Source organism: Coenobita brevimanus, chromosome 45 (assembly GCF_032717465.1).
Source record: "Coenobita brevimanus isolate Jiangsu-jjx chromosome 45, ASM3271746v2, whole genome shotgun sequence".
Taxonomy (NCBI): domain Eukaryota; kingdom Metazoa; phylum Arthropoda; class Malacostraca; order Decapoda; family Coenobitidae; genus Coenobita; species Coenobita brevimanus.
The window spans coordinates 40,786,492-40,810,746 of record NC_136998.1 but is presented as its reverse complement, the minus strand read 5'-3'; the positions used below and the strand labels follow the sequence as shown (position 1 = coordinate 40,810,746).

General features: G+C 38.7%; 1 protein-coding gene across 1 annotated transcript; it reads right to left on the bottom strand.

The window, feature by feature from the left end:
- Positions 1-3,303: 3,303 nt before the first annotated feature.
- Positions 3,304-9,496, bottom strand: ND-B14 (NADH dehydrogenase (ubiquinone) B14 subunit). The gene is made up of 3 exons (XM_080271254.1): positions 9,365-9,496; positions 6,747-6,862; positions 3,304-4,439 (listed from the first exon to the last, which is right to left on the bottom strand). Exons 1-3 carry the CDS (start codon positions 9,489-9,491, stop codon positions 4,311-4,313), a joined length of 372 nt encoding a protein of 123 aa, XP_080127380.1. The 5' UTR covers positions 9,492-9,496; the 3' UTR covers positions 3,304-4,310.
- Positions 9,497-24,255: the final 14,759 nt, after the last annotated feature.

Below are 24,255 nucleotides of genomic sequence, written 5' to 3'. Positions count from 1 at the left end.
AATACAGCAGTTATATAGTATATCAATATACTGATTAGGAGAAACACACTGAGGTGGTTTGGCCATGTAGAGAGGATGGAGGGTGAGAGCCTGACGAGGAGAGTGTATGTGAGTGTGGTGGAGGGGGAGAGAGGGAGGGGAAGGCCAAGGATGAGATGGAGGGATGGAGTGGAGAGGTATATGAGAGAGGGGGGTATGAATTGGGAGCAGGACAGTGAAATGGTGGGGAACAGGGTGACGTGGAGGCGATTTGTTTGTGGCCACCCTGGGTAAGGGATTAAGGCATCTGGCAATAGACAGATAGATAGACAAAGCAGTAGAGTGTATGTGAGTGAAGTGGAGGGGGAGGAGGGAGGGGAGGCCAAGGATGAGGTAGAGGGATGAGGTGGAGAGGTATATGAGAGAGGGAGGTGTGAGCTGGGGGGAGGGCAGTGAAATGGCAGGGGACAGAACAACATGGAGGCAATTTGTCTGTGGTCACCCCTTATGGGATTAAGGAGTCTGGCAATAGATAGACAGATAGAATATACTGATACAACACTAATTATGTACTTATCATGCTAAAATATAGTTCATAGCAGTTGTGTTGCTATGGTACTACATGTACTGCAATACCATATTCAAATTGAGGACATATGTGACCTTCTTACGTACAACTAATATAATCAAACTTTACTTGACAGGGGTTACAATTTTCTACCTGACCATCATCTGGCAGTAACCAGAATATACTCCAAAGTGTACCAACAGTCATGGAATAAGTTAATAGTACAATATATACACAATATACCGAAAAACAGCATAAAATCAAATATCATTTTATGTTCACCAGCAACAACCACTGAAAAATGAAATATCATTTTATGCTCACCATTAACAACTACTGATAAAATCATATACAGAATCATTTTATGCGCAAAGGCAACAACCACTGATAAAATCAAATATCATATGCTCACCAGCAACAACCACTGATAAAATCAAATATGTCTTCTCACCTATTCCACCCTCAACTCCCCCCCCCCAACACACACAGCTGTTGATCACTAATAACACCTCAATGTGACCAAAAAGTAGTGATTTAACATGACTGGTTAAATGGTACACACAGCTGCTGCCACAAACAGAAAGTAATGTTAAAGTGTTTACTGCAACACCTTATTCCAATAATACCAATGGGATACTGCAAGCACAAAATATACCAGAAAGCACTCATATAGCCATCGCCAATAAAATTTATTAATTTTTCCTGCACCTTAATCTGGATCCACTTTGAAATCTTATCAACTCTTCCTTGACCCACTGCCCCTCTATCGACCAGATTTCACTGAAATCCAGTAACAGTTTTAGAGATACCTTGTGCACAAACAGATAAACAAACAGACATGGGTGAATACACAATCTTCGTCCAATTTTGTTGGTAGAGGTAAATTCATAACGCTGTATTCAGACAAGTAACTCCCTGACTATATGGGTCCTAACACTGTACTCAGACAAATAACTCCCTGACTATATGGGTCCTAACACTGTACTCAGACAAATAACTCCCTGACTATATGGGTCCTAACACTGTACTCAGACAAATAACTCCCTGACTATATGGGTCCTAACACTGTATTCAAATAACTCTCTGACAATATGGGTCCTAACACTGTATTCAAACAAATAACTCCCAGACTATATGGGTCCTAACACTGTATTCAAAAAACTCCCTGACTATATGGGTCCTAACACTGTACTCAAACAAATAACTCCCTGACTATATGGGTCCTAACACTGAATTCAAACAAATAACTCCCTGACTATATGGGTCCCAACACTGTATTCAAACAAATAACTCCCTGACTATATGGGTCCTAACCTAAGCTGCAAAATCCTGTGGTAGCATGCTTATTTTCATATGTTAATGGTTCTGTAACTATATACAGTACATGCTTGCATGTATCAGCCCTTTTCCCCTGATGACAGCTCTCCATGCTACACAATCTCTCCCAGCATCCCTGTTCAATCCCTTAATACCGACGTTCTTATGTACAACCTCACTGTATGTCGTAGTTTTACCTCTTTGTATTCAACCTTCCACAACCGTACCTACTGGTCTTTTCACATAACTATTATCCTCCATTCTCTCCATATGGTCCAACCAAGTGTATGTTGTCTTGCTCTTGCTACATCCTGACAGTTTTATTTAGGTTCAGGTTAGAGGAGATTTCTCAAACTGGAAGGATTACAGACAGCCATCATTAACTGCCTTCACTACTAATGGAAACTCCTAAATTGGCTAAAATCACATGATAGAAGCAAGAGTAAAATACAAATATGCTGTTCAATCTGAAAACTGGACATCTTACTTTCCCTCCCCCAAAGAAAGATGGCCTGGTCATAAGGAAAGAATGGATAATGTGTGGCTTACTGAGAATGTATGAGACCGAGGTAAAGGGAGGGAGGGGAGTGTATAGAATGAAGGGCTGGGGTGGGGAGGTATATGAATGAGGTTGGTGAGAATTGGAGGGAAGGCTGCTTGACAGCAAAGGACAGGGAAACAAGGAAGCAATCTGCTGAGACCGCCCTCTCCAACAATTAACGCACCTGGTTATAAACAAAATGATAGATAAATAGATACAGTTGGTAGACAGAGATATGCAAATAGAGGCAGATAGGTATGGACAGATTGATACAAACAAGAATAGAAAGAATATCATCCAATCTGGAGACTGGAAATATTCACTAAAAAAGGAAATCATCCTAATGAAGAGGTTAGCCTACATACAGTATACCTAAAACTCTCCCAATTCAACCCCTTCAGTTTGGTGGTGCATTTTGTAAATTTATTCCTGTTACATCCTAATCATATTACTCAACTTGGGGGAGGTTTTCCGAACTGGAAGGGTTATACTGTACTGTATATATCCTTCAATAACTCCTTCACCGGTACAGGGCTCTCCTGACTTGAATAAAATCATCTGAGGATAGCAAGAATGAAGTAGGTGCTGGAAAGGGGTACTTTCACTCCCTCCCAACTCCCCAAAGGAGGGTGGTGGACTGTACAAGGCCAAATTCAGCCTGTGATTCACTGGGTTCATATCCAGTGTGAACCCAGATTAGGCTGGGTTCATAACAACAACAAGAATAATTTAGATACTGGTACATCCTTTATTAACCCCTTCCTTACTAGTGGCCTCTCCTAACCTGAATGTAATAATCTGGAGACAGTAAGAATAAGCTATACAGTGCACCACCAGACTGAAGGTGTCAAAATATGTTAGTCTACAAAGGAACTGTCCTGCATATAAACTACAAAGACATTTTTGAAACATTTAATACAAATTTCTACAATGAAATTCACAAATACAGTATATACACATAGAATGGGCATGATCATCTTACCTTACTAATTCTGGGATGACTTACAATATAAGTTACAACTAAGCAGTAACTTCAACACTGTAGTCATTATGATATTTCCTGATCACATTTTCAAACCAACGGCTGTAAGCTACAGTATGTAAACATCCAAGGCCTTTTCAATGATTCAATAGTAGCTATAGTGTTCTACCAATGATCTCTCTAACATGCCCTAGTATATATTATTTTTCAGAAGATATAATGGTCAAATGATACTACTGCAAACTGTATACAGTAGGTAAATTACATGTTCAATACACAATGCACCCAGAGGCATATACTTTATAAACTTGCCACAGAGTTTATCAGACTTAGACACTTGCTAATACAGTAACCCCATATATCACCACCCATATTATTATTTTACATCAGATTAGTTAACTATCAACTCCCATTTACCACAATTATATGTGAATTGCAATGATCATCTTTGTGGGTCTTGATGGAAATGGTAAACACTAATGGAGTGTTTAGTAATAATATCCACTCTATAAACAACTCACCAGCCTTACCATAGCTGATGCCTGATTTAACAAGCCATCTGATACACAAGCTCTCATTTTACTTCCTTCCTCATTACCCAAAGCTCATCTCACCATTCAAAAGCTGCTGATGTTACTTAGTCTACTGATGGCTTGTTACCTTACCACATATACTGTATTACCTAATTTATGCAACTCATCCTACCTGCCTCCCTCTTTCATGAAACTCCTGGGGCTAAAGAATGTACAGTTTATGATAATTTAACTGTTTCTACTACAACTGTTTATAACTCTTACCACAACTGTTGCCTGATGTACATAAACCATATGATGCACACCTCATCCTAAATAGCTCCCTCCTTCCTCCACCTGACTGTATCTCCTCCTTCCTTCCTTTCGTAGATCTCCTACCAACTGTGCTTTTTAGTCGTGACCATCAAGGAATTTACTGAGGAAATCCTTTGGCCGGGGTTCAACGGTGTCCCGCCAGTAAGCCATCAGGCCATGTTTCTGCTTCCATATCTCTACTGTCTCCTTCAGCTCCATTTGGCCCTAAGAAAGAGATCAAATATATCAGTTCTGTACTGTAAAATAAAATATAGGAATGGAGTGGTACTGGATCCAGAAGACAAACAAACTAAAAGCACAAAAGAGGGAGAAGTATTACTAGCATGTCCAACTGAAAATGAGCCACACACTCATGTACGTACAGTAGCTCCCAAAACTATCTTCAAAATAATGTGCTGTACAATCTGACACAAAGGACGATGTTATATGACACGTGTTATGGCAACAAATGGTAGTGAGAGAGGATAGTGTTTGGAAACTCCCTGTACTGTTGTTTGCAGATGATACTGTGTTGTTGAGTGAAGACGAAGGGGAGCTGCAAGGCTTGGTGGATGAGTTTGAGAGAGTGTGTAAGAAACGGAATCTAAAGGTGAATATAGGGAAGAGTAAAGTGATGGTGTTTGAGAGAGGTGAAGTCAGTGAATGTACAGCGAGGCTGGATGGTGAGGAATTGGAAAATGTGAGTACGTTTAAGTACTTGGGTAGTGTGATGAGTAAGGATGGAGGTTTGGAGGGTGAAGTGCTTGAAAGGGTACAGCAGGGAAGAAAGGTTGCTGGTTCCTTGAAAGCAGTGATAAGAAACAGGGAAGTGAGCATGGAAGTGAAAAAGTTACTACATGACAGTATTGTGATACCAACTCTAACGTATGGAAGTGAAGCTTGGATGTTGTTGGAAGGACACAAGTCAAGAGTGAGAGCAGTGGAAATGAGTTATTAAAGAGGAGCCTGTGGAGTCACGTGGAGAGACAGGCTGACGAATGAGGATATAAAGGAGCGTTGTGGTGTTGATGTGGATGTGATAGGAAGCGTTATGAGGAACACACTGAGGTGGTTTGGCCATGTGGAGAGGATGGAGGGTGAAAGACTGACGAAGAGAGTGTATGTGAGTGAGGTGGAGGGGGAAAGAGGGAGGAGGAGGCCGAGGATGAGATGGAGAGATGGGGTGGAGAGGTATATGAAAGAGGGGGGTGTGAGTTGGGAGCAGGGGAGTGAAATGGCGGGGGACAGGGCGACTTGGAGGCGATTTGTTTGTGGCCACCCCAAACGGGATTGAGGCGTCTGGCAATAGATAGATAGATAGATAGATAGATAATAATAATAATAATAATATATCTATCTATCTATTGCCAGATGCCATAATCCCTTAAGGGGTGGCCATTTAAATTTGAGTTATTGGTTTTATGGGAAGGGACACTATCCCTCCACCAACCCACTTGTTGACATGTAGGAAGCACGTATGGTTTGGTTATATGGTTACCACCCAGCGTTGTAAACAGTTTCTTGGCTTACAGGAAACCATTTGGCTTGTCAATCAATGTAAAGCCACCTGTAAAGGAAAGAAGAGCAATAAGAAGTGACAAGAAAGATGGGAGATATACGAAGAGACGAGGGCTGGCACAGAAGAAGAATGATAAAGGATAAGGAAGAAGTAGGCAGCACTACATCAAGTGAGTGGATGATGGTCGCCACCACCTACCACCAATAATAATAATAATAATAATAATAATAATAATAATAATAGCTTCTGTTTTTTGTATTTTTCTTAAATGCACTTCACATATATAATCAAGTCGCCTAATTCGCGTATCTGTAAGCCACAGATTTGTAATCTGTGGTACTTTGCCCAACCAGTCCCTATTTTCTAATTTCACAGAAAAAACTGGAAAAACGCGGTTCCCAGGTTCCAAAGTGGCTCATTTCCGAGGAGATTTATAATATCTGGGCACCCATGATGTATTCTGCGGCTGCTAGCCAATCACAGACAACCTAGACCCACCAGCCAATCACAGCCTGACCCTGGTGGCAAGTGTGCACACTACAGCCTCCATGTTTTGTTTACCTCCTATCCTGCCAACCGCCAATTACGTGTGTTCCCCCATGAGTTCTGAGCGCTACCTGGGCTTTTTTTTGTCAAGGTTACCTCTCCCTGGGCTCTTTTATAGATGGCCCCAACCCCCCAAGGTGACGTTTGACCCAGTTGGGGTCCAAGAGGAAGGCTCCTCGCAGTTATCAGCAGTGTTTGGACATTATTCGATGAGTGGAGAAAGGAGAGAAGAATGTCTGATTATGTTTGCTGTTGGTTAGTTGGGTACAGGTAGGGTGCTGTAGGGGGGTTTCATGAGGGTCCAGACTAAATATCCTTTTTTCCCAATGGTTTTTAACTTCATTAGTAATCCACAGGTAGGTACCAGTCTCTAATCCACACATTAGGCTACTTGACTGTACCTGTCAGATAATCTGTACGAATAAATAAATAAATGACAAGTTATCAGTAAGAGGTGGGGTTCTCACCTTAATAACAAGCATGTCTATGATGCGGATGTCCTGCACGTTGCGGTTCTTCTCAAACTGTTCACGCAACTTCTGACGACATTCCTTTGTACTTTTAGGAAGGTCGTAGTCCATCACTGCAATACATAATGGGTAGGATTAGTTCATCATCATCACTTAAAGGTGGGTTTTGGTACAATACAGAAATAACAAAAGAGAAAGCAAATCTGCAAACTACCAATACCTGTTTCTACTACAGTATTTAGTTTTCAAAATGGTGAATATCAACACCCACCGCAAACTGACTTAGGACCTACACACAGAATTGCTATGGGAAAGTTGTCTGTCTTTGCTTTATGTTTCCACCTCTACCAAGCGAATTTGGAGGGCAAGAAGTAATTGGTAGCTCCTCTGGTGTTGGTAGGTGGTGGTGAAACACTCAGCATGTCAGTGCTTGCCCAGAAGCAAGAGTGGGAGTATAAGTTCCCGTCGCTCCGAGCTTGCACCTCCTTCTTTTTTCATGGGCATTACTGTTTGCCCTGTTATTTTCCTAGAGTCGTCATGCCTGGAAAGTACTGCTCAACGGATGAGATGGTCCATATCATTGCATGGAGGCAGGATAATGCCCCTATCAACACGATTTGTCAACATACTGGACATGCAAAGTCGACCGTCATGAAGATTCTTGCTGCAGGGCGCGGCCTGCCACCTGATGTCGTGCCAGAGCACAAGCATGGCGGTGGAAACAAGAGGACGACTTCCAGAGGTACAGATACGCTTCTGAAGAGGGAAGTAATCAAGAATCCTCGACCGACAGCAGCAGAATTGAAGAGAATGCATCCCCAGCTGTTACAAGACGTCTCAATTCAAAAGATCCAATACCACTTGCAGCAGCTGAGTTTGCCAAGCCACACAGCAGCCAAGAAACCGCTTCTCACTGACCACATGAAGAAGTAGCGCATTCAGTTTGCCAAGAAGTATGCACACTGGACATCGGATGAGTGGAGAGGAGTTATGCTTTCCAATGAAAGCACATTTTAAGTGTTCCAGGTGCATTCTGCCAAGGTTTGTCGCCCTGCCTTCCATAGTCGATATGCTTACAAGGTGCCGACTGTTAAGCACCCACAATCAGTAATGGTATGGGGGTGTTTCACAGGTGAAATGGGAAGGGAAGGCCTCTACTTTCTTCCTAAGAACTTGATGATGAATGGTGGCCAGTACAGTACATTCAAGGTCTGAAAGATCATTTATTAAACTTTTTTGCTTTTGTTAAACTTTTTTGTTATTCATGGGTGTTACTTTTTCATGCACGATTCAGCTCCATGTCACAAGTCAAGAAAGGTGACAAAATGGCTTCAGGATGATTGGATTGAGGTTCTCAACTGGCTTGGCAACAGTCCGGATCTAAATCCAATAGAAAACTGCTGTACAAAGATGAAGAAAATCATGGCAGAGAAGAAGACACCCAATCTGAACAACCGCAAGACTGAACTGACAAATGTTTGGTGCAAAGAAATGTCCTTAGAATACTTTAGAGATCTAAGCTGTTCCATGCCAAAACACATCCAACTAGTCCTGAAAAACAGGAGAAACATGATTTCATATTAATAAATGGAATTTCATGAACAAACATTGTGATATACTAAGATTTCTTTGTTTTTTAATACCTCGTGGGGGAGGTCCTAAGTCAATTTGCAGTAGCTGTAGCTCAGATGTCCTATCCAGCCTAATTTTGTAGGATCTGTTCAACTCCTTATTGGCCATCCATAACATTATTTTGCTGCCTTTAAACATCATGTTTTTACTCATCTACAAATATCTCATCTACAATAAAGATCCCACTGACAGAGTCAAATTCTACAACAGTAGGGTTGGGCTACATTCAGTACATAAAAGCTAGGGGTCCCTCCCCCATCTGAATTAATATGTGACATGAAACTCACATGTAAGGAGGGAAATCATGACAATGAATCAGATGAATCTGGTAAATAGTTGGGACTGGGGACACAAGAACTCCAATGAAAAGTTTCTTTTAGTATGCCCACAAGTAGCCTCTGTCTATACCCAGACACCATAATCCTCTAAGGGGTGGCCATTTGTCTTTGTGTTGATGGTTTTAGAGGCAGGGACACTAACCTTCTGCCAACCCACTTGCTGACACGTACCCTAGGGAACACACGTGGGTTGATTATATGGTTACTACCCAGCACTGTAACGTAGATGGTTTCCTGGCTTACAGGAAACCATTACCGTAGTTCGTCATTCAGTGTAGGAAAGAGGAGTAATAAAAAGTGACAGAAGAGATGGGAGAAATAGGAAGATTGTAGGGGTGACACAGAAAAAGAATGATAAAGGTGAAGGAAGAAGTAAGCACTCCTACAAGAGGCCCTGAAGTCAAATATAACCCACTCTGTAAAGAGTTACTTCCGGGAGTTTCGGTCCTTATTCAGCAACGACCCACTCCCTACGGTACTAAACACCACCAACACTTACACCATTGCACCTAAGTACACAGGATTAGATATTCATGTCTGGCAATAAATAACGCAATGGGCAATGAGCACAAGAATACCGAATCGTTGCCACGGCACCTCGCGATATGGTCAGCCACAAGTACAAGATTCTATTGCAGTTCTTACCTATATATGGGATCTGACGATACCATGCCTTATATAGATTAAGTACACGTTTCCTGGCCTCGCCTGTGTCCACAGAAAGTATAGGTTTTACTTGCCGGACGGTACTTCTAGCTACTCGGGACGCCATCTTGGTTCTCTCCAGCTGATACAAGTAAACAATCAAATGACAGTAAAACACTTCACAAAAACAATTATATACCTTACTTTGTTCTCAAGAATAGCAAATTTTATGCAAAACTAGAAATCTTCTATGACTTTTTTAATTACGTAAACCAAAATTAAAAAAAAATGATATAATTTAAAGAAGGGAGTATGGCGGGCTTTTCAAATGGGGCGATTCCATTCCATAAGCCTTTATATACTATATATATATATATATATATATATATATATATATATATATATATATATATATATATATATATATATATATATATATATATATATATCATTGGCTTGTCTTTTGGAATGCTTTATTTCAGAATACTCAGCAACCATCACACACATACCTGAAAATAACAGTAAACATAACAGCTACAAACAACACAGCCACTAAGAATATAAAGATTTTTTTATTATAGTATTTCACATCCACATTCATTCAGTAACTCTGTATCTCTCTCTCCTAAATAAAATAATCTGCAATTACCTGGAACAATGCCCCTTTGTTCTGACCTTGAGCAGGTTATGGTGACAGTTTCAGCTCATCTCAAGCTCCTGACTCACTTTCAACCCAGTACAACCATTTGACATTGGCTGAAATAGAAAACTGAAATTGTTCAAGCCTGAAAGGATTAATGGTAACAATATCAACTCTCAGGCCACTACAACTCACTCTCAGCTGAATACAATAATCTGCCATAAGCTGGAACAAAACACCAGAGTTGTACTGAACACAACAGGGTTGTAAAAAGTCAAATTATTAGGACATATTTATTGAGGATAAAATCTCTGCATGTCTCAGCACGATAATTACAGTATATGAAAATGAAGTGAGGGGTCAAGTGTGAGTATTTATTCATTTTATACTGAAGAGTTGGACTTGCAAAGGTGGGAGGAGATTCAGTGACAAATTTATGATCAATTCCCTTTTGTAAATACTGTTGTTGTTACTGTTGCTGTAGTTATAGTTTTGTTGCGGTCCCAGGCTCTTGTAAATGTAAACCCAGTGGACTGCACGAAACATACTACTCCAACTGGGTGCCCGCACAGAGGGTATGCTGAACGACTGTCTGTGCTGTGAGTGACATGAATGGAGTACATATGTTGTGGTGTTGGGGGTTGAATTACAATAAGCGCATAGTGGATTGTGTGAGAGTTGCATTTTGTGTTGAAATGGTTGCTGCTGCTGTTACTGAAATGGTGAGGTGTGTTGTGGTGTTGGGGGCTACATTACAGTGTGGGCACAGTGAATTGTTCTGTGAGTTGTATCTTGTATTGTTCCTCAAGGTATTTGTATTGGCAGTATAAATATGCAAAAGAGAATGCACAGATTTCCCAAGTCTCTAGTTCCTCTTAAAAAACATATCCTAGTTACAAGGGGTAAATTATAACTGACAACATGTTTCCTGCAAGACAGACAAGGAAGTTAGAATACAGAGTCTTTCCTTGCCTCATTTTTCCTGTATATTATAAAAAATCATAGTTATCATAGGAAATCAGTCATAAATATCTTTGTAAATCCCACCCCTGGACTAGTATACACATTGCATCACCTCTCTTCATTTTAATATGCTCAGAGTAGTCTCAAAACTCTTATGGTTTATGGTATATGAAAGGTATATAAAAGGTTATTTCCTTTTCAATTCATTACTAACAGTATAAATCAGTCTCCATGCACTGATTTCAAATGTACAGTATTTTATGGTCTCTGCACTTATAACACAGTACAGGCAAGTCCTGTTACAGGGCATCTGCTACACGAGAAACTGATGACACGAAAATGGGACATTTGGATCCAAATTCTGTGATGTGAGCACAAAGTTAACCTAACTCTATTTTTCCCATAAGTTATGTACACCATTATACAAGTTTTTGCTATCCAAGCAGTCCTTCATTAACATATACCATTCGTATAACCAGACCCCCCTGTACTGCACAATATTAAATGGTAACAGCCAATCCCAAATCAACCCCTGTAAGGTAAGGGGATTCAAGGCCAGGCTAACACAGTCCAGTACATTAAACTGTAGATGACCAGCCTACTTCCGTGATCAAAAAGCCTCCACTCACCTACAGAGGATCAAACCTAAGTATGGTCATTACTTTGGCTTGGGTGTTATAACCACTATACTGATATTATTCTAACCTGGCCCACCTTGTTTTCTGTACCTCAGTTGCAGACAAAGACAATGCTATGGCTCTATATCCTTTCCACAGTGCTTCTTTATGACAAGCATCATATTCTAATGTAGATATATTGTTACAACTTGGCTTTCAGAGTGGACAGATGGCAATTTGAGGCCAGGTTAGAGTAAAAGGATTAAAGACCACTGTACAGCACTCCAATCACTCAGACATAAATGCACAATACAATATTGTACTATAAACAATGCTGCTGTTATTGTATGCTTTTGTATATATAACTCGTACAGTGGGTTATAATATGTCAAAACATTATACTGTATATGGTTTATAAATTTCCTGTAATGAATGGTATATTTTATGACAGATTAAGGATGCATACTAACTGGCACTGAAGGGTTGTACCATTTTTCTCTTAGTAATTTATAATGCATATTTCACCTTGATTTTCTTTTCACATTATTTGTTATTCCAATACTGACATAATTTGTATCAGTGACTTACAAGAGAATACTAAGGTGTAATGTGCAGAATAAGTTGCTGAGTAAACTGTATTACAATAACCTCCAAAACCATTAATAACACAAGCCAAAGCATTACGTAGAGTTTATGAATTTCCTGTACTGACTGGTATACTGATTAATCTCAAGAATGTAGATTACTATTACTCACAACCATTGAAAGATGAGTGAGGGTTTGAGTCACAACTGCATGTAGCACCTAAACAGTTATTTATGCTCTTCACAACCCTTAAATACTATTAGCAACATGAGTCCTGCCATCTCTCTTGCTTCTCTCTCTCTCTCCATAATGCAGATTTATACCTTGAACTTCCTCAACTCCCTATCCCCTGAAAAATAGATGATGAACTACAGGAGGGCATCTTGAGCCTGCAGTCCTCCAGCTTCATATCTATATGAACCTTGGTCTCCAACAATAACATTTCACTTCTTAAGGAGCTGAGACAATGTCCCTGTTTAGAGGACTCTGTATAAGCATACAGCACTCTGTAACTAAGAGCTGCTCCTAATGTCAACCAATGGCTCTTGCGTGAGATTAAACATTCAACGTTTTAATCAACAGTGTGTGCTCTAACCTAATACAGTGTTAACACTAACGTGACAAAGATCCATAACTTTTTTCAGTCTAGCTGATAGCCAGGTGTGGTCAGACTGCAAGGCTCTGTAACCAGTTCCATCACGTAAAAACAAATCTAAACAGTCCATGGCAACTCCACTGTCTCTGAAAATGAGTCTGGTGGATCAGAAGCAACTGACACACATGACTCTGATCTGTTGCCAAATAAGGTAATCAGTGTCAGTTTGTATGGATTCACCAGACTGATTTCAAAATCCATGAAAAGAGAAGCAGGAGAATCAACAGGATACCTGCTGTTAACAGTGGTGCATTCTAATGTCTCCATGTGGTACAAAAAACATCAAATTAAAGCAACACATTTGTATTTGGCCCCTTCAATGTGATGACATGTTTTCTTATTTTATACTAGTTACCACAAGATAATTTTATTCCACTTAAGGACAGACCTTTATTTGTGAAGCTGTTGATGAAAGCTTTGACCTAACTCCCCTAGCTTGAAAGTTCTCTCCAAAGTTCATTAAAATCATCCAGTAATAGTAACAATAAGAAATACATCCAAGAGTGAAGTGGCTAATCCCTTCAACCCTGTCATTTCTGTTTTAATTTTGCCATGTACTGATAATTTGATTTGGCTTTGGAGAGTGCAATCAACCTGGCCTAAATATTTCTCCACTGCATCTTGATTATGGTGGTTCAGTATCAGAAAAGACAAGACTACAGTTCTACTTCCTTCCCATAGCACTTCTTGTGACTAGGTTCATTCTAGAGTTAACCTATTGATACAAGTCAGCATTCATATGGAGAGGTGGCAATCTTAGACAGTCTTCATGAGCTGAATAAAGTCATCTGGAGTCTGCAAGAATAAACTAACATATTATCATAATGAAGGGGTTAGCAGATAATCCATACACAGATAAACCTAATTAAGCATACCCCGCACTATAATTTACTGTACAATTATTCTACAAGTAAATGAGCAATTCTTTTGCCATACATTAATACAGTGTGATCAGTTTCTACCACACTAAATTAAAAGCAATGCAGCATTTGACTGCAAAGTATCCTTCAATGTACAGTACATCACTTGCATCAATTCCTCACACAAGAAACAAGGAATATAAGTTATAACAAAGCTACAATACCACAATCACAAACATTCCTCTGATGTAATATCACAATGAAATGAACACAATTATGAAATTCAAAATTATCAGGACACATAATGTGTCACAGTATTTAGGTCTGCAACAAAGGTAAATGTACCTGTATTTGACATCAATCAAAAAAAAGTTATGGCACAGCAAGCATACAGCATATGAATGGAATTTATTCAAAGTACAGACACCAACAGCTAAATGCAAAAGCTAATTTTCTATAAACAAATGAATACCCTTTGCCTGTTTCCTCCATAGTACTCTCCTGTTTCCTACTTGATAACTGGCTCATAAGCAGTATTCTTGCATGTACCTGTACAATCATTATTTAATTAATAAAAATTTAGGGTGAACATTACCAAGGTGGCGGCTCAATTGGTAGAGAGGTGGCCTGCAGTCCTACCATACCCAGGCCCCAATCCCCGCTGGGGCAGGGAACAGTTTAAGGATTTGAATTTCATAAATGCAGACTTTACTGATCTACCAGAAGACTCCCCGACATGTCATAAAAATACCCCTGCTTACCAACACACCAGTCCTGCATGAGCCAGCTCTAGCATGTATTCAATATGGACGGTGGGTGTTAGTGCCGACGTGGAAACATGTAGAGGCACATGGAATGTAGGAGGACTACTGGGCCTTGGGAGCTGGCTGTCAAGTCTATGCCCAGAGTCAGACACACAGAAAAAAAAAAAAATTAAATTAAAAACAAATAAGATATGACCCTCTCAGATACTCTAACAACACAGTTAACTGAGTTGTAATCACACTATCCTAACACAACCTCTTTTAAACTGTTTACCAGCTGATTGTCACTGCAGTTCCTCTGCTACAGTTCAGTTCCAGTTTCATTTATAGTTATACTACAATGAATCAGATAAAATGAAAATATACCAATGCTTTCACAAAGAAGTCCTGAAACTACTGTATAGTGAGACATCTTTGAGAGTTAAATGCTCAGTTCATGTGAGAATGGAATGCACTGTTTACCATATACTCCAGCAGTGCATCTGTTCTAACCTGACAATGAATCCTAACCACTTCCAGTTCTGTTGACAGCCAAGTGTAGTAATACTGGAGGATTCATTTGACTAGTAACCAAGGGCACACACTCCTACCTCATACTTTGGACTTACTGAATTTCATGCAACCACTTCTTAGTACCGAAATTGTAGGAATGTTATGGTCCTGTCATATGAAAACAAAATGACAATATGCCTCCTTTCTTAACAAAAATACAAACATTAAAAACTACATGAATACAAAATGCCTAAAAAATTGAAAAATAAAAACATACCTATGACTTCACTTTCACCTCCTAGCACATCAAACTACAACCATAATAAATAAAAATATATATATATATATATATATATATATATATATATATATATATATGATATATGAAATACTGTACATTACAAAATATATATCCATGACACAAACATTAGAAAGCTGATAAGAAGACAAATACCGTATGTGAGAAATAAATCATCATCATCATCATCAAAACTCAGTTTCCCTACAGTACAAATGAATAAGCAAGAACCAGAAAGAGAAGAGGACAAACAAACACACACACACACACACACACACACACACACACACACACACACACACACACACACACAAACACATAAGCAAGCAAGCAATCTGATAGATCAGAGGAGTGATATTGAGGAGAAGATAACACAGGTGAATGAAGCTGTGCAAAGCTACAAAAATGATGTGGAAACCACATATGCTGAAATGGTGAAAGTAAAGAAAGACTTAGAAACAAGGGTGGAGGAAAAAAGCATTAAAAAGGATGTGAAAAGAATAATCCAAAACAATCCTAAATTGGTCAGAGATTCAGTAGATATCAACAAATCTATAGTAATCACTGGTATAGAAGAGCAATGAATAAGAAACAAGATCTCAAGAGACAAAAGGAGATGGCAAATGTAATGAGCATATTGAAGGAAGTATCAGAGGAAATCTGTAGTAAAGACACAGAGGAACACAAAAGGTTAGGGAAATATGAGAGAAATAAGTCAAGGCCCCTAAAGGTAACCTTCCAGAGTGTAAACACTGTAGAGGAGTTACTAAAAAATGTCAAGAAACTCATGGAAAAAGAGGATTTCAAAAATGTATGGATAAAAAAAAATGTCTAACTCAAGAAGAGCTGGAATTACTAAAAGAGAAGAGGGAGGAAGCATAAATAAAGAACAAGGGAAGATCAGAGGAGAAGAATAAAATTTTATACAAAGTGATAGGATTGCAGGTTCGAAAGTGGTACACAAACAGGAGGGAATAAAAAGGAGGAAGGGAGTAAAACAAAGTAATGACAAGTATGTAAATAAGATGATAAGTTGATGTACTCAAATGTGGATGGAATCGTATCTAAATTATTAGAGATGAATGATTATATCAGAGAAAATGAACCACATATAATATGCCTAACTGAAACAAAATTAACACCAAGGACATCACATGAGAATATAATATTTGGAGATGAGATAAGAACTTAAAAAAAAGGAGGAGGAATTATAATATTAACAAAGAAAAATCTAAAAGTCAAAGAAATAGAACTAGATATACCCTCACAAGTAGAACTGATTGCAGTAGAGATTAATACATCTGAAGGGGAAGTAATTGTAGCCAATTTGTACATGCCACCCAGATAAAACACATGGGAAAGAGGCGAATATGAGGATATGGCAGAGTGTACAATTCAGAGTTTAAGATCATTACTACATAGAATGGAAGAGAAATTGGAAAGAATTATACCAACTGGAGATTTTAATACAAATATAAATTGGAATATTCTAAATATAATAAGCCAAGAAAGCTGTTGGGATCAAAAGCTCCTGGATCTCCAGCAGGAGTTTTTCCTAATGCAACATGTAAGAGAAAGCACCAGAAAAAGAGGACTCGATGCACCCTCAGTGCTAGATCTTATATTTACTAGGCAAGAAAACGATATTGACAATTAAATGTATCACCCTCCATTTGGCAAAAGCGATCATGCAGTACTATGTTGCAACTTCAGGATTGCATATGACAGAGTTAACAGCAATGAAAGTTACAAAAAGGGCAAAATTATAAAATGGGAAACTATCATGACCTAAAGAAGTACTTCTTAGAAACTGATTGGGAAAATGAGCTTAGAGGACAAGATTTAAAGGCTATATATAAAAAATTCTGTGAATTTTATGAAACAGGAGTCCAGAAGTACATCCCACAGCACAAAGAAGCAGAAAAGAAAATACAGAAATGGTTCAATACAGAATGTAAAAAAACAAAAGAAAAAAGAGATTTGTTGTGGAATAGATACAGAAGACACAACAGTGAGAGGGCATATAACAACCATAAACAGGCAAGAAACGATTATACAAGACTAAGGAGGGAAGCAAAAAAACAGTTTGAGGAGGATATCATAAATAAAAGCAGTGATCAACCGAAGCTATTTTACAGCTACATCAGAAGCAAAACCAAAGTAAAAGATATAATACAATCCATTACAGATGAGGGGATTACCTATACACAAGAGAAAGATATTTGTGAAGCACTAAACAAGAATTTCCAGTCAGTTTTTACAGAAGAAAAAAATTTTGAGAGGGATGATATGGAACACAAAGTACCAGATATACAAATATCAGAAAAAGTAATACAGGAGGAGTTAAGCAAATTAGACAAAGGAAAAGCAAATGGTCCTGATGAAATTTCATGTTGGGTACTACGAGAATGTGCAAAGGAGTTAAGTAAACCATTATTTTTAATTTTCAAGGAATCCTTGAGTCAAGGGAAACTACCTGATATTTGGAAGAAAGCAAATATTGTTCCCTTATTCAAGAAAGGAAACAGACAAAATCCACTTAACTACCAACCAGTATCACTAACCAGTATTGTAAGCAAGGTATTAGAAAAACTGATAAGAAAAGCTTGGGTAAATCATCTAGAACACAGTATGATAACAGAAAGACAGTTTGGTTTCAGAAAAGGAAAATCTTGTTACTAATCTGTTGAGCTACTATGGCAGAGCAACAGAAACAATACAGGAAAGAGAAGGATGTGTGGACAGTATCTATTTTGATTTTAAGAAAGCACTTGACAGAGTACCGCACCAAAGGCTTTTATGGAAACTGTACCATTGAGGAGGAATTCAAGGCAAACTGTATTGTTGGATGCAAGATTTAAAAAAAAAAAAAAAAAAGGAGAAATGAGAACAGTATTAAGGGGAAATTACTCATCATGGAGAGAAGTGACTAGCGGAGTTCCACAGGGTTCAGTGCTGGCACCAATCATGTTTTTAGTGTATATAAATGATATAAATAGCAATATTGGAAATGAAAGGTATCTAAATATGTCTCCCGACGATGCAAAAATACAAAGGTCAATTACTAATGCAGATTCTTGTAAAGAGCTACAAGAAGAATTAAACATCACGAATGGAGCAATACATGGCAAATGGAATTCAATGTGGACAAGTATCATGTAATCAAGTTTGGCAAAAGTGGAAAAAGACCTGATTGGGATCATAAGTTGGGAAATAAAACCCTACACACATCAGAAAGAAAGAAGGACCTAGGTGTGATTATCAATAACAGACTATCTCTGGCTGACCACATCAGTGAGAAGGTACGGAAAATGTATACACTGCTTGCAAATATGAGAATAGCATTCACATACATAAATGAAGACATGCTGTCCACATCAGTGACAAGGTACGGAACATGCATACACTGCTTGCAAATATAAGAAGGCATTCACATACATAAATGAAGACATGCTAAGAAAGATAATAAAATCATTCACTAGACCAACCCTCGAGTATGCATCAGTAGTCTGGAGTCCTCATCTCAAAAAACAAATAGATAAGATTGAAAAAGTTCAAAGGGCCGCTACAAGATGGGTACCAAGTTTAAGGGATCTAAGCTATGAAGAAAGACTAGAAAAACTGAATCTGCCAACACTACAGGAGAGAAGGAAAAGAAGAGAAATGATTATGATATATAAATGCATATCAGGGAAGGAGAAAATAGACATCAATGATTATATAACCTATGGGGATACATCAGCAACAGGACACTGCAAAAGACTGCATAAAAAGAGAGGCGATAAAGACGTAAGGAAATTTAGTTTCCCAAATAGAGCAATTGATCAGTGGAATGCACTACCGAATGAAATAGTGTGTGCCAAAACAATTCATATATTTAAGGATATGTATGATAAATATGGTTTAAGACATGGGACAGTACGAGCTTGACTCGTTCCTGTAAAGATACAATTAGGTAAGACAATTAGGTAAGAACACACACACACACACATACACACCTATCATCATCATCATCTTCACAAACAAGTTCTTAGTAGGATACAGAATATTACCACAAACAAATAACTATAAATAAATTAATAAATACTAGTCTATAAAACAAATTCAACCTGTAAACACATAAATTACCACCTCCAATAAATACTGTATATCCTGCAAAACATGCAAATAACCATGACAAATAAATCCTGTTAACAAATAAATTATCACCCAAAATAAATAAATCCTACAAACAAGCAAATTATCAACACAAATCAATCTTGTTAATAAATATCAACCCAAACACATAAATCCTGAAAGCAAATAAATTATCAACACAGAAAAATAAGTAAGTGCTTAAATATTTGCCATTATGATGAGAGAAGCTGACCCAAATGGCCTAGAACACTATCTAATGAACTGTATACAGTAGATGTAAAACCGCTGCATCCGAAACATCTATTTTTCTATTGCCAGACACCATAATCCCGTAAGGGGTGGCCATTTGACACTGAGTTAGTTGTTTTACAGGGAGGGGCACCAACCCTTCACCAACCCACTTGTTGACACGTAGGGAGCACGTATGGTTTGGTTATATGGTTACCACCCAGCGTTGTAAATGGTTTCTTGGCTTACAGGAAACCATTTGGCTTGTCACTCAATGTAAAGCCACCTGTAAAGGAAAGAAATGGCATAAGAAGTGACAGGAAAGATGCGAGAAATAGGAAGAGAGGAGGACAGGCACAGAAAAAGAATGATAAAGGCTAAGGAAGTAGGCAGCACTACATCAAGTGAGTGGATGATGGTTGCAGAGAATATTCATCACCATCACCATCATCATAATCTGTGACACTTGCTCCCTACTGCAAACCCTCCACTGACAAGGATAACCAGGAGAAATGTCTCTAGTGTACACTGTTTTCTCACATACCCCTCCCCTCTCTCTCTCTTACACCCCTCTTCCTTTTCCTTCTTCCCTCACCAATGGACTGCTTCATTCTCTTCTTCCCTAGCAGATATGGTTGGCCTTTTCCTATATTAGCCAAATCAGGACAACTTTGGTACTTTATTCCAGCAAATGCCAAACATTATTCAGCCGAGAGAGAGTACATAACCATAAAATTAATACTGGTACCCTCTCACAGTTGACAACTCTTGTATTCTATTCTAGCTAATGTTATATGCTTTTATTCACCTGAATGGGAGTCACAGGAGGGTGATGGAGTTAATGTGAAAAGTCCAAAAACAAACCATCAAGGAAGTAACAAAGAAGTTCACTTAAACATATAGATGCAGCTCTTCTTCTACACATAACTATACTACCTACTACACACCATGTCCCAGAAGCTATTCAAAATCCTAGAAAAGGGACCTGTGTACTGTAAAGAGTACCTAGTCACTCTACAAGGTAAAAATGTGAAAAATCTAAAAAAGAGTTCACAGAAGGCCAAGAAAGCATTCATTACAATTAAAGGGTTAAGGCCAGGGCATCCATCAAGCAGCCTAAGGGCAAAATGTGGCCTACCTCAGATTATCAAATCAATTGGTAACAAGTAAATCATTAAGATACCTTACTGACTCCCCACAACCTCTTTCTCTTCACATTGTTGCAGCTCTATCCTCCTACTACTGCTTTTCACTGATCGCTGCTTTTCTGAAATGTCTACTATAACCTTCCCCAAGTACAATGGGTGTGAAGTATTCATCTATCAATGCACTGTCACCTTTTTCTGTCCAGTTCTTCAACAAAGGAAGTAACCTATATTCTCAAGCTTTCATGTAAGCAATGGGCCAACTCTGGAACACTCTTCCACAATATGAATTTCTCTCTGCCTACAACCTTAATTCTTGTGCATCCAATTTGTCTAATTATCTCAAAATGAACACAACTTGATTTTGGTTCTCTTGTTTATTTTTTCTACGGGAAGAGAAATTTCTTTGCTGGCTTCAACCACTTGGCTCGTTCCTTTTTTTAAATACTGTATTATTATTATTATTATTAATAAAACACAAAGAAAACTAGCAAGTATGTCTGGCCTAACCACATACCTGCTGTTACCATTTTTTAAAAATAATCAATAGAAAATCATACAACACTACATTTACTATGCCCCATAATGAAAGACAGTACAAATAAATATACAGAATATATTCTTCTCCATAATTAAAGATGGCAGACATAAACATACTCTGCCTCAAGAGGAAAGATGGCCCATATAAACACACCTGTACTTTGCCCCATAAGCTATGAGGGTGGACATACACATATCCGTACTGTCCCATATAGAAAGATGGCAACTACACATAAATGTACTCTGCACTGTGAGGAAGGAGGGTGGTGGGGGACAGGCAGTGAGATCCCTGATAAAGGTGAGTGCTGCCTTGTACTTCCAGCTGGGAATGCAGCACCACCAGATAAGAAAATGTTTTGGCTACTTGGAGAACTCTGCTTAGGGCTAGAAACTCTAGGGGTATATCATCAGTGGCAGAGGCTCTTCACAGCACCTCTTCCTTAGTGATTTAACTGGCACTTTACACAAACACACATCCCTCTTTTTATTTTATTTATATTGCTTTCCTATCAGCATAGTTTGCATCAATGATATACAAGAGGACATTAAGGTGTTCTGTGCATAACAAATTTCTATGGAAGAGGTGCTAAAAATCTGAAAAACCACAGAGAACAGAACCCTAAGATGCTAAAAAGTATAAATAACAACATGTGGAGGTTTTCCTTTACCAGCACAACATGAAGAACTCTGCTTATGGATTGTAAACTCTGAGAGGCTATAATGTACAGATATTTAACAAGAAAAAAACAGGCATTATTCTATACCAATGATACTCAAAGGATTCTGCTGATCGGTATGGAACTCTTGAACATTAAAAAGAATTCTACAGTACCCAGAATAATAAAACAAAAAATAATTTGGTTTCACACCAGGTATCCCCGAAGGGCTAAGGCGCTGCCCCTGGGTTGAGGACTTTGGATTGGAGCGTGTAGCATTTTATGACTGGATGCCCTTCCTGATGTCTACCAATGACCCTTGGCTGGATTCGATCCTCCGACCCTTCGGCCAGAGAGGAGCGCTCTAACCCACTGAGCCACAGCTGTACCCAGAAATCTACATATTTAAAAAAATCTCAAGGTTTTATGCACAGTCAAGGGCAAAAGTCTATCTCCTCTTCCACTGCATCTCCTTCACGCTTAGGCATGTCCATCACTTTCCTCCCTGATGCATTACTAAAAGAGCAACATGTGCAGACAGAAAAATATACCATACCTCTCACAGTTTAGGATATCAGCTAGCAGAGGAAAGCGAGAAGTAGGAGAAGTGAAATATTAAGGCAGAGAAACATACAAGCCTCTCTCAGCTTAAGAATACTAACCTGCTGAGGAAAGTGACAAGATGAAAAGGTGAAATACTAGGGCAAAGAAACATAACAAACCACTCTCAGTTAAGGAATATTAGCGAGAAAGTGACAAGCAGAGGAGGTGTAATATTAAGGCTGAAAAACACCCCAAGCATCTCACATCTTAGGAATTTTAACCAGCAAGAATAATGGAAAGTGGAAGAGGTGAACTATTTGAGCACAGAAACAGACAAAGGCTCTCACAGTTAAAGAATACTAGCCAGCTGAGGACAGTGTAAAGGAGTATGAGTGAAACATGATGCAAATCTTTATCACTAACTGCACCGCAGCTATCTGAAGGGTTTTGTTTAGGGTGAGACACTCTACAATGCTAAAAAGAAAATGCTTAATGCATAGAAATTTATCCTCATCATTATCCTGACCCTATTTCCCATCACAAAAATGGAGGGTAGGATTCTAGAGTATAGAAATGTAAAAAAACAACAGCCAATTATACATCAATGCCTTCAAGGTGTAGGGAGCCTGGGGCTAGGCTATTGGAGTCAAGTATACTTGAGGGCAGATGACCAGCATACTTCCCATACCTCTGGGGTGTAGGACTTGAGGTTAGACTACTAAGCACAGTATATTTAAGAGCAGATGACCTGCCTGCATCTCTTGGTGGTATTACATGACTGAAAAATCTCCAGTCACCTCTCAAGGATCAAACCTATGCAGGGCTGCCACTCCAACTGGAATGCTCTAACCACCAGACATCTTGCCACTCACCATGGCTACTCAAAGGCTTATGTTGTGGGTGGAAAATTGCAAGATGTTAAAAAGACTTCCTTATGCCTAGAAATGTATCCTCATCCTAACTGTATTTCCCACCACCAAAATGGTAGGCAGGATCCTAGAAATGTAAAAAATAACAAAACATGACACCTTATAATTAACAACGCTACTCAGGAAGTACTGCATTAAGTTTCAGCCGACAATCAAATACAATTTTCAAAATATGTTTTACATTGTCTGGCTGAACTGTGGAGGGGGGGGGGTTCTCTACAATTTTTCTGTCATAAACAACTCACTTACTACATTAGGAAGCAGGATAGTTACTAAGTACAGCAACAGACAGCTCAGAATTTGCAACAAATATTTCAAAAAGAGAACCCTCAATAGAAATCAAACAATGTCATAAAACACATTTTAAAAATTGTACTTGATTACAGGCTGAAGCTTAATACTTACCCACTACTCTGACATTTCTGCTTGGGGTTGGTGAAATACTACGACTCGGTGCTATGACAGAAACATGAAAATGTAAAAAATCTAAGGCTCTATGCCTTACCTCCACTTTAGCATTGATCTACTCTAATGACTCACAAACTCAAAACAAATGAGGAACTAACAACGAACAACACTACAACTTACAAATGTGCAAAACTCCTACACTCTAAGCTCTTGTGCAATATAAACAGTACCACTGTACACACCTCACCACACACACATTTACACAATCACTATCCTAACCCTTCACACACCTATCTTTAGTTGTGTACCTTTCTTTTTTTATATTTACAGCATCACACACAATAGCAAAACACACTCAAAGATGGCACTATCATGGCAATATTCTTATATTAATCTGGTCACATCAGATTTTATTCACTCCACAAAGGTCA

Excerpts from the sequence above, each read along its gene's own strand:
- ND-B14 (XM_080271254.1), bottom strand. The coding sequence starts at position 9,491 with ATGGCGTCCCGAGTAGCTAGAAGTACCGTCCGGCAAGTAAAACCTATA. Across the intron at positions 6,863-9,364 it reads TCGTCAGATCCCATATATAG|TGATGGACTACGACCTTCCT; the intron begins GTAAGAACTGCA and ends TATGTATTGCAG. Across the intron at positions 4,440-6,746 it reads TAGACATGCTTGTTATTAAG|GGCCAAATGGAGCTGAAGGA; the intron begins GTGAGAACCCCA and ends TCTCTTTCTTAG.